The 11,584-nt window shown below is 41.1% G+C and overlaps 1 protein-coding gene across 1 annotated transcript in view; it reads right to left on the bottom strand.

The window, feature by feature from the left end:
- Nucleotides 1–221: 221 nt before the first annotated feature.
- SH3BGRL2 (SH3 domain binding glutamate rich protein like 2) overlaps nucleotides 222–11,584 on the bottom strand; it is a 62,566-nt gene continuing 51,203 nt past the window's right edge. The window contains exons 3-4 of the mRNA XM_090035341.1: nucleotides 8,422–8,502; nucleotides 222–6,678 (exon numbers count right to left, since the gene is read on the bottom strand). Of these exons, the coding sequence (XP_089891467.1) occupies nucleotides 6,664–6,678; nucleotides 8,422–8,502 (96 nt within the window). The 3' untranslated portion in view covers nucleotides 222–6,663. The remainder of the gene's footprint in view (nucleotides 6,679–8,421; nucleotides 8,503–11,584) is intronic.

The raw sequence follows: 11,584 nt of genomic DNA, 5'->3' as shown, positions 1-11,584 counted from the left end.
TATCTGAAATCTCTCGTTCTGTCTTATGAGTCATATGTAGGTGTTTGCACACCTAATTGTGCAGTAACTCACAGCACCCTTGAAAATATCTCACAGAACCCCGGGGTGCCCCAACACCCTGGTTGAGAATCACTGTGCTGAAGGGAACTTTGGGCTGGATGAGGATTAAGAATATTATTTCTCTATTTTCTTTGGCACACATTACTACAGAGTCCAAGTGACTTCTTTCATTTAAAACATTATTTATTAGGTAAACAGAGTTGTAACATATAATTTGAAACTCCACATGATTTTATACAAACTGTCTAGAATGTGCTCACATTTTACTCTGCCCTCCCCAACCCACCAATTACAAAACATTTATGCTGTCACAAAGAACATCAGTTCTGGATGTATGATGTCACAGGAATATTATGGGAACTGTGCAAACCAGAGGCTTTACATGTCAGACAGGACAAAGCATTAGAAAATAAACAGTACAGCTCAGTCTTCCATTGGCAGGGGACATGGTGCCTGTCATCTAATAGGCTAATCTGTTTTCTACTTTCTGCATTTCTTATTCGTTACATAAGAGAATACTCTGTGCCATATCCTCCCTACATTCCTCAGGCAGGTAATTCTAATGAAATTAGTGGGACTAGTCAAGCAAATATGGGCCTGGACACATGGCATGTGCGCTGATACATGACCAGTCGTCACAGGGTAGAGAATGTTTCCAGGATGGATATTACAGTGGCTCACCACTAAGTGGCAGGCAGTATGGAATAGCCTATTTGCCTTGAGCAAATGCTTACCCCAGGATAAGCTGCAAACACACAACACTAACATTAGTGGCACTTACACCAGTATATTTTTATTCCTGGTTTTCTCCTGGACCAATTCTAAGCCAGCTCTGAGTGAGTTATGTTAATGCAGGGCTTTATTTTGAATGTTCCCCCCACTTCTTTACACTGGTGTAAACAGGTTGTGTCCAAGGCCTAAAACTAACAAGATTCAGCATTTCCTGGAGAAAAAGAGGAGAAACTTACAACAAAACCCCCAAAAATATAACATCTTACAAAAACCCGTCTTTACTCTTTTAAGCCAAAACTTCTCTCAGCCAAATGGAAACAAAAATTGAAGCAGTTTGGATGCCAATTGCAACGTTTTAAACCAGGGATGCTCAACCTCCTTCTCACGGGGCAAACGTGGGCCACACAGCCATGCCATCTGGCCCTCTAAGCTCCTCACCAGTCAGGAAATTTGGCAGCAGGGAAGCAGGAGAATTAATACAGCTGCCCTTCCCCACTGCCAAAGTCTCACAGCCCACATCCTGTGCCGCAGTTGGAGTGTGCCACACCCCCTCCCCACCACAGGCTGTGTTGGGGCCAGGTCAAATCCCCTTCCCCAGCCCAGCTGTTCTGGGGACAAGCTGCCCCCCCACCCTCCCTGCACAGCCAGATGGGCAGGTGCCAGATCAGAACCACTAGCAAGATCCAGCCCATGGACAGACCAGGCACCAGCCAAAAGGTTGGGCACCACTGCCTTAAAACTCTTGTCAAAGACTTAAGATTCCTAAATAAGTGAGCTGAGTCTAAAAACCACTGAGTGTCTGGCAGCTCCTTTTAACAGGAGCTCCGGGGGGGGGCATACAGTGACTGGATCAGTTAGTGTTGCCTAACAGTGGACCTGGGACCACTGCCTAACAGTTGGACCTTTAGGCTCCTATTTTTATATTTTTTATGTGAATCAACCAGAAGATTATTTTAAAACATTTCTCTTTTTTTTTTATTAAAAATGAAGTGTACATTCCAGATTCACAAAGGGGCTTAGGCACAGTGATGCTCAGTGTTGCCACACCTATCAAGTGCTCCGCTTCTGGAATGGAAGCATGGTCCCTGTATGATGAACGGGGTGAGTACAGGATTCACCACAGCCAGGAACGCTGAGCATGGAGACCCCATCCAGAGCAGGGAACTGCAGTCCCACCTCTTTCTTGGACTTTGGCACCTGACTGCAGCCCTGAGTTAGGTGCCTATGGGAGACTAGGATTTGCAGCTTGAAACTGGATCCTGGACTGAGAGGCCCAAGTCATCCATTTGGGTATGGACAATTGGCTTGCTCTTTTCTTTTAAATAATGCCAGGAGTAGAAGCAATTTTGTACATAATAACTAAGCATAACAGCATCTGCCCAGAAAGTCAGAAAATGGAGTTCTAGGCCCGCCTCAGCCTGAGGTGGTTCAAACTTGCATCTCCTGTCTGCCAGGAGAGTACCCTAATAGCAAATCAAGAGGATAAGTTGGTGTGAAGAGCATCCTACAACTCTCCACTTCAAACAGTGCCAAAGTGCAATAAAAATGCAGAGTCTTGGGCAATAGGAAGGAACACATGCTCTGCATGTACTCTAAGCTGTACGTGAGACCAGAACCACCCCTTCCTCCTCCAGCTGTGTTTTTGAAAGAAACTGGCTGTACCCCCTCTGCTTTGCACCAAACTCCATGTATTAGATGCAATTTGAACAGGCCCCTCACGGGACTTTGGTCCAAACCTACCACATTTGTGTCTCCCAATGGGCTGGCATTGGAGACAGATGCTGATATGCCCAAGCCAACCAAAATGGGGGCAAGTTCTGTAGCAGAATTTTTGTCACCCAGGTAAGTTCACAGGTGCAAAAATAAAGTTCAGAGATATAGACTCAGGTGCTAAAACAGCTGGAGAGGAAGTGGGAAGAGGTTGGTCTGGTCCCTTGGACTAAGAGGCCAGATTCAAATTTAGGCACCTTAGATGCTTAAACAAATACTGAAATCAATGGAAGTTTAAGCATCTAAGGTGCTGGCCCAAGGCATTAGAATGCTGTCTCACTTGCACAGTAGGCAGCTATGCCATGTTTTGGGGTACGGTCCTCCAAAACTCAGAAAAAAATATCAAAAAAGCATTTCAGCCCTACAACTTGTGTCTTATTGTTCTTAGGCCCCACACTCATTTTTTAATTTTTTTTACTGACTTCAACAAACTTACAAGTTCTTGAGTTCTTAGCCTAAATGCAAATAAGATGCGCCTATAGTAACAGCCCTACTTCAGGCAAGGCACTCTCCAATATTTTGTGGCACCAATTTCACTCATTAAAGTACAATAAACATACCTACTAAATGCACTGGTACAGTGAACGTTCAAGCACATCCCCTCAAGTCAAATGCTTCCTCTGACAATTCTGCGACAGTGAACCAATACAAGTGGATGGCACTGATTTCCTACAAGGTAACCAAGGCAAAAAGGAAACATTGCTGGTTGTGTGTAAGGACCAAATTCTGGCCTTGGGGAACCGACAGGGTGTCTCAGTGAAGCATGCAGGAAATGTAAGCACACATTTAGAAACAGATGTAGGATTTTAAGTCAGATTCCAAGTCCTTACCAAACCACATTCCCATTTCTTTAATGGCATTAACTCTGCCATTTTCTGGTGTTTAATTCATAGTAGGCCTGATACTGATCTTCGGCCAATTTGAACTGGGACAACTATTGGGACAGGCTCAGAATCAGGACCATTTCATTTTTGATGTAATTTTTTGTACTGCTAATTTTTTTTAGCAGTAATACTTGTCATTTCTTTCATCTACTGTCTCTAGCTTCAATGAGGCTTTTAAATTTGTTGAGATTCATAATTATAACACTGGTTAAAAGGAACTCTAGGTCACTTTGGACACGTCTACACATTCATTAATGCATGGTAGTTACTGTGCATTTAGTTTAGTACTTGCTTAATGAAGTACTAACTAAATGCACAGTAACTAGCTAATGCGCAGTAGTACCAATGCATGGTTTTTTTGTGACGCATACTGAACAGTAACCTAATAACACTGCACAGAGCGTATTAGCATGGTTTCTGACCAGCACACTACTGTGCAATGTTATTAAGCTACTGTGCAGTAAGTGTCTTGTGTAGATGCGCCCTTTGTGTAACGAACCAGAAAGCTACTTATTTTAGTAATTACAAAAATAAGTCGGTAACAGAAAGAACTCATATTCAAGAAGTTATGGTTTAATCAGGTCAACTAGGCTAATATTCAAAAACAGGATTTTTATTGCATTTATAATGCTACTCCATGCCAGTGAGAAGAACAGCTTTGCAGCTAAACTTATCTTCTAGATCAGAGGTCAGCAAAAGTTGTGTCTAGGCACATGTAGTGGTAAAAGAAGTCTTTTTTTGAGTAACAATGTTAATGCAACTGAATTTCAATTAGAATTTAGATCTCAAGGTTGTAAGTATTTAAATGCATGAGTAATTGGTTAACTCATTCTGGTCCCACAGAAATCAATAGTTTTTCTATTAACATTAACAGAGTTGGAACCTCACCAATAGGACTACTCATGCATATACTTATTCATGTGTAAGTGTTTTCAGAAGTTGGACTTTTGGGAGTTCTAGATGTACAACATATCAAGTATGTGATAAATCCAGGATGGCTGCTCTGTAATTTTTTCTGTAATTATGTACATTATATTTACTTGAGTAAATTTTCTTGCATTCATAAGGGGTATACAGAGCCTGTTCCCTTTAACAAAAGGGAACAACCAATGCTCACATAATTTGCTGAATTTCAGTGTTTTACATGGAGGCTAAAACTGAATAAAACATGGGACTTTTGTCATGTTGACACAGTCTTTATGATAGGCCATTATATTTTACAACTGTTAACTCCTGCTCTGGATTCCTGTTCTGGAGGTGCCAAAGGCAAGGTTTTCAGTAAGAAATAGGTATAACCACAGGACCAAATTCTGCATGTTCTTCCTCTGTAGCTCCTTTATTTTAACGGGAGCTGCTTGAGAGGAATTGTTCTCTGTAGCTTTTAGTTTTTCTTGGCCTTTGTTTATGGAGTAAAGGGAAACACAGCACAGCAGTGACTGGACAGGGGACAAGTTGAGACAAGGCCAGTTAAAAGAAGGGAAAACATACTCTTTGCAAAGCAGCAACAGTTGGCAGCTGTGGATGTCAGTCATGCAGTATTATCAGTATGCCTTGTTAATCATTTGTGCTCCTGTCTTCTAGCATCAGAGGGTACTGTACTTGTTATAGCAGCATATGGAAATCATTAGAGTGGGTTGCTTCCTGATTGCTTGTTTGCTTACAAGAAAGATGGTCTTCTGGCACATGTGCATTTCACAGGAGTGCTGACCTTCAATAAACTGCATAGTCCTGTGACTGCACCTCAGCAGCCATGTGCTATTTAGTCCTTTATTGGAATAACAGGGTCAAATCCTTACATGATAGCTGTGAAATAAAGCTACCATGCTTGAGCAGAAGCTATTGAACTTACCAAAGTTCAATAGCTGTTGTTTTACAGGATGGAAGAGATTCAAGATGTCTAATACAATTAGACTTGATTATAGACAAGTCATTGGCTAAACTGTCTACTTTCAGTTTTTCTTTTGTTTTGTTTTGAATAGTCACTGTTTAGCCACAGGGCCAATATCTACTCCCTTTACCCTTATCTTTTATCCTGACTACCACGGCCCATTCCAGCAAAGCACTTCAGCAGAGGCTTAACATTAACATGTGAGTAATCCCAGTGCCTTTGGGGATCCCACTCCAAGTCATTAGGCCTTCTGCTCTCTGTCAGCTAAATCCTTGCTTACATGCTTGGCTGCCAGTATGCTCAGCACCCTACAGTACTGAGTCCTACCAATACCAGTACCACCACCAATGTCAAATGGGGCTAACTGTGGAGTAAAACGCTTTTCAAAGCAATGATGGGAAGAAGAATCTGTCCCAGTTTTGGCAAGCTAATTTCAAGGCCCCATCAAGAGCTGTAGAATCTGAGGTGGGAAATCAGATCTAAATGAGAGATCCTATTATGTGATTGTCTGGGATAATGCCTTGTCAACTTACGCACACACATTTTTGACAACCTCACATTTTAACGTGCACTTGCCAACAAACCAGTTGTTTTCAGGCATATCACTAGAACAACTTACTTGCATTTGGGAAAAAAGAAATATGATGTCAAAACACTGTCAGTTTAGCTTCTCTCCATTACTAATTGATTTTAAGCCCCCATTTGCAATGCAAATCATCGTATGAGACATGTAGGGTGTTTGTTTTCATGAAAGAAGCTAGTATTTCATGTCTGTTACAATAAATGTGTTCTAGCATAAACAGCACCGAATACACTGAGGGCAGAAATAGTGCAATCTTGGTTTTACATGTCTGAAGATTTCAGTCTATTTTCACCTGCTATATCAAGACTAGCAATGCTTCCAAATAACTATCAAAGCTGTAACTGCTGCAACAAATTTATGTCATGACTAATTTCAAGCTATAGGAAGGAGATATGGCAAATGTGTGAATCCATGACAATACAGATGTCATATTTCCATTCCTCATTACCCACCTATATCTTCAGCATTAACTAGAATACCAGTGCCAGTTAGAATGCAATCTGGAAACAAGAGCAAAAACAGTAGGTATTTCCAAAAAGGAGGAAGAATATCCTGCCCTTTATCCCATTTTGTATACACTCCTCATTAACTCCACTTCCTTGGAAAGCATTTCCTCAATGGCAAGCAAAATAGTGATGATGCGCATTGGCTTTTATCACAGTGATCCATTAGGGAAGCAGTCATGTGCTGAACAACAAGGTTATTCATGCAGGACACGTGTGTCTTGAAGCTTCCAAAAGATTGTTCTAGGGTTCTGACTTCTGTATAGGAGAAAAAAATGTTGATTATTCATTCTGTTTAGATGCACCTTATTATTCGTTAGGTACTGGACTTAAGCATGTATTTGCTCACACAATTAACTGGCATGAACAAATATTATGCCTTCCAAATGTAGGTTTAGAGATTGTTGCAAATGAAAAAACAAATGCACATGATGCAGTGAGGATGGTATCTCTAAATTCCCAAAGTAGCTAAGTACTACTATCAGTGGAAGATCTCATTTCTGTCTTAGCTCCTAATGTTGTTACCTATTTTCCAAGTAACACCTGAGATCACAGTATAAACTGCACATTAGGGAGTAAGAGAAAATTGCGGTGTTCTCTCACTGCAAGATGGTAATACCACCACCACAGTATTTCTAGTCAGTGCTGAGAGGTACATTACCCTGAATAAGTCTCAATGGGCACATCTACACAAGATGCTTAATGTGCAGTAGACTAATTCTACTGCACATTAGTATATCATGGCAAAAACTGTGCTAATGCACTAACATGCAGTAGAATTAGTCTACTCATTAAGCGTCACAAAAAGACTGTGCACATATGCCTTTGGTACTGCGCATTAGCACCAGCTACTGTGCATTTATGTGGTACTAAACTTAATGTGTAGTAGCAAAGACACATTAACGCACGTGTAGATGCACCCAATGTGTTGCTGGTGATCAGTAGCATTCCTTAAGACTCTTACTTGCTGCTCTTATGGAGCACACTCCTCTCCAAGCCAGCTACAGGTTATTTTGTAGCAATACAACAGCAAAGCACCTGCTGTTTCTGACTCTGGGGCCAAGCAGATTTCTCTTTTTCCTCAGACTCTTGCTTGAAGCAAGGAGTATTCAAGAGCTGGTTGCCAGAAGACATTTTTTCTGCAATTCTCAACCCTCTGCACAGACCTCAGAAGCAACAAGTAAGTTCCTTTAAAGGGGGAATCCTTATTTATGCAAATATATCCAGGATGCAGCTCTGATACAGCAAGAGGGCAGCTAAATTAAGAGGCACTGAGGAAAAAAAAACACTCCCCCAGCTATTTGAGCCATTGCACAGATAAATTTGATGCAGAGAAAAAGGATTCTGACAGGGTTCCATCAGGAACTAACATGTCAGAATATATATTGTCTTTACTACCCCGAAGCTAACTGCATCTAGCCTGTCTCTTGCATACTATATACATCCTTCAAGTTTTAACTGCCCCAGAAGGAATTGCTACAATCAAGTGGTTTCACCAGCATCCTAAAGTGATTGTTTTTTTAAATGCCTGCTGACCAAAAATTGACTGATGTTTGGCTGTTTTCCCAGGCCACTGTAATTTCCAGAGGAAGAGAATGATTTCTGTATCATCAGCTTTACATACTCCAAGGATAAAGACCAAATTCTGCTCATGGTTACCAGTGTAACTGCATAAATAACTCCTGTGATGTCACTTGCTTTGAATTTATATGGCTGTAACTGAGAACACAATTTGTTCCCCAATTTTTAATTTTAAAAGAGGATAAATAATTATAGATTCTAACAGAAGTCAGAAAATAATTTGCAGGTAATAATACATTAAGTATGATCTAAAAAGCTTTTCTGTTCTGATTGCTCCAGTTTTGATTAACTTGTTAATGCCAGGTTGACAAGAAAAGGTACAAAAATAAAAGGTCAGCATGAGTGTGCTGAAATTACTACTTTTCTCAAAGCTAAGTATCGCAAGAGGAATTTCATAAAGGTCTGTAATTTAATGGTCACCTTTGATGCTGTGCTAGGTTTCAGCCCAAGAAATGAGAAGACAGTGTTGCTTTCCTTCGATTCAAAAAACCCATCATAATCCTGGAAAGAAAAAAAAATATCAATCAACATTTGTAATGCTGTTTTTCAGCTCAGTATTTTAATATCTGAAACTAGTACAGGTCTAGTTGATATGCAGTTCCATCAGGGAAAGAGTACTTGTGCTCTTCTCTAAAAAACCCAACAATTCTAAATATAATGAGAGTTCTCTGTTCTCCATTTTCTTCAGTGATTAAGTAAAAACGTTCAGTGGCTGAACTTATTCTTTTAAAAAAAATGATTTATTTGCATAGAAAAAAATTACATAAAGTGTTCTTCGAGTCAAATTGAAAATCCTGCTAGGTGCCTGCATACCTTTAAAATTTGCATCTTCAAACAACTAACTACTACCTTTACACAAGCTAGTGTGTTTAAAAGTACCTGCACTACTCTGCAATCACTGCTGTGACTACAGTTTAGACTGACCCTTTATCTAATGCCCCATGGAATATCTTGTTGACAGTCTGTAGTTCCACATCCTACAATGACCACAGATGCCAAAGGAGCTACATTTTCCATACAGAAAGTATAGTGATAGAAGTTATTATTTAGACATGATCCCTAATAGGAGGCTGAGGGAGTTGGCCGTCTGGCCCTTTCTGCTTCTCCAGTTTATCAGCTGAAGTCTTTCAATAATCTTTTTGTTAAAGATCAGCAGTCTCATTAAAAGTGTACCCTGTCAAATCACCAAGCAGGAACCAGCCAGTTTTGTAGCTGTATATTTAAAAATAAATAAATAGATTACATGATTTTACACATTGCCAACAAACAAGTTTCTATTATAAAACAGAATACCATGTTTTAGTACTGCTCAGGATCAGGTTCTGAAGCTTAGTTTTAATGGAGTTTGTTAAGTATGTACAAGTTTTATATTAAAAGGAAAGCCATTCAAAAGGTTTTTAGGTTAAACTTTTAAAGATCCAAAAAAGGAAGAGAAATTTGAAAAGTACATAAGGAGTCACTGGACTTAAAGGAGCCTGAAAAATGATGATGCAAATACAGATTAATGAAAATCAAGTCACGGATATGAGAAGTCAATATACAAGGTTTTGACTGACCAGGGGTAAGATACCCAGCTATTAGATACCCAAACTGGTACTTAAGCAATAATACAAAAGGTGGGTGGGTCACCCTCTTTACTGTTTTTTCTTAAGATTCAGATGATGTGTGGACATATCAATGCTTTTTTCAGGGAATCAAATAGGATGGAGTAGGATTACACTAAAGTCTAGATCCTATTCAATCTGTGAGGTATCTAACTCTTTAAACCTACTAGTTACATCTTTAACAATATTAGTGTCTTCCATCATTTAGATAGAAGAATATTATTTGTGAATTTTCCCATCTCTCCCTTCTCCCAAAGAAAACAAAAACAGAATAGTTCTAGAAAGGCCCAGAAAATAAATTTGGACATCTAGGAGATGTTCACCCTGATCCAACAAGGCATTTAATCATATACTTGTCTCTAAGCACTGGGGAAGCAAGCAGACAAAACAGATGTCTAGAGATAAGCATATTATTGAGAACTTGGCTCGACTGCAGCCATCATGCCCAGAAGCACGTTTGACATATCTTCAAAAGTGAACTTAATGTCAATTTTCCAAATGATGCTTCTTTCAAACTCAGTCTCTGAAGCAAAAATTCCTGGAGGCACTATTGCTGCATGCAAAATATAAGATCTGGTTCTTTTGAAAGAGCATAGGGATGTTAAGCTATATACCTAACAAAACTAGATTCCGTCTGCATGACCTGCTTATGTTTGCTTTTCTACTACATCAATATGTGGGGATGTGACAGTTGTGCCTCTTCGGGGCTGTCTATTAGTGGTCCCGCAACACCGATCAACCAACCGCCCAACTTCTCTCCTGCCGCGCCTTGTTGTCCTTTGTTTGATTGGAAGATCTTAATCAAATGGGAGGCTGCCTATTCTCTGTCTTGGTGCCTGAGGCACTATCTGTGGCTCCTTTCCTCCCTTTACACCACAGCCCAAGCCTCGCAGATATATCTGGTGTTGTTCAGGTCTGTCCTACTCTCTGTGCTGTGCAGATGCTCCTGGGCTTGTCCCTCAGCCTGCGCCCTCGCCGGCGCCCTCTAGCTCATCTCACACTGCCCATCCTGGGGCTTCTTGACAGCGTCAGCTCCGGGGCTCCTCGCTGCCCCCTAACTCCGGGGCTTCGCACTGCCCCCTAACTCCGGGGCTGGGGCCAACGTACCCCAAACAATGCTGCACCTTCTCCAGCGCCAGAGACCCCCCACACTACTGCGGAGTCCCTATGAGGCATCCTCCAACCTCTAATAGCCTCATCTGGTCCTCCAGTGAAACAGTAAACAAAAAAAACACAAAGCCCCTGGGCTATAACATAAAAAGCTAGACCTTCTGGCCAAAAATCCAAGAATCCATCCCTAACAGACAGCGAGCGCACCAAAACCCCAGTCAGAATCAGGGAATGTTCCCACCATCAGAGTTCTCCCTTTGTGCTGGCCGAGTTCCTCCTCCCTCAGCTGCCGGAGGGAAACTGGCCTCCTGCCTGGGCTTAAGAAGGGCTAAGCTCCGCCCCTTCCTGTCTCTAAGTTTCCCTGGTTGCCCTAGCAACCAGCACCTGTGCAGTCCTGGTGACTGGCAGCTGAGCTTCCCCCTTCCTGCCACTAGGGGTCTCTCCCAAGCCATTTCTGCTCTCAGTCGCAGGGCACCTGAGAGCTCTGCAACAAGGGACCCACTGAAATTGCGATTTTTGCGATTTTCCCAGAAACCATGATTTTGGGCAGGATCCAAAACACAGGCTCCCTGAAAAAACAAAACAAAAACAAAACAAAATAAAAAAACTTATCCAAAATAAAATGCTGGCTCCCTCTGGGAAAAGACATACACTGTGCTGTCTCATGGAACCCTTTTCCATCTTTTATTTGTTTTTTCTGGAATAAAAATAACAAATTTTAACTGTGGAGCAGAAGCCAACCACTGAAGACCCTTTGTCTCTAGCTAACTAACTAGCTAGCTGCTCCTTAGCTGAGGGACCATCTCCCAATTCACAACTCCCTCAGTCTCCTATTAGGGAGCATGTCTAAATTATAATTTCTATCACTA

This window comes from Crocodylus siamensis, chromosome 1 (assembly GCF_052110815.1).
Source record: "Crocodylus siamensis isolate JL-2025a chromosome 1, ASM5211081v1, whole genome shotgun sequence".
Classification (NCBI taxonomy): domain Eukaryota; kingdom Metazoa; phylum Chordata; order Crocodylia; family Crocodylidae; genus Crocodylus; species Crocodylus siamensis.
The sequence above is the reverse complement of the archived record's forward strand: the minus strand, read 5'-3'. Positions and strand labels throughout refer to the sequence as shown.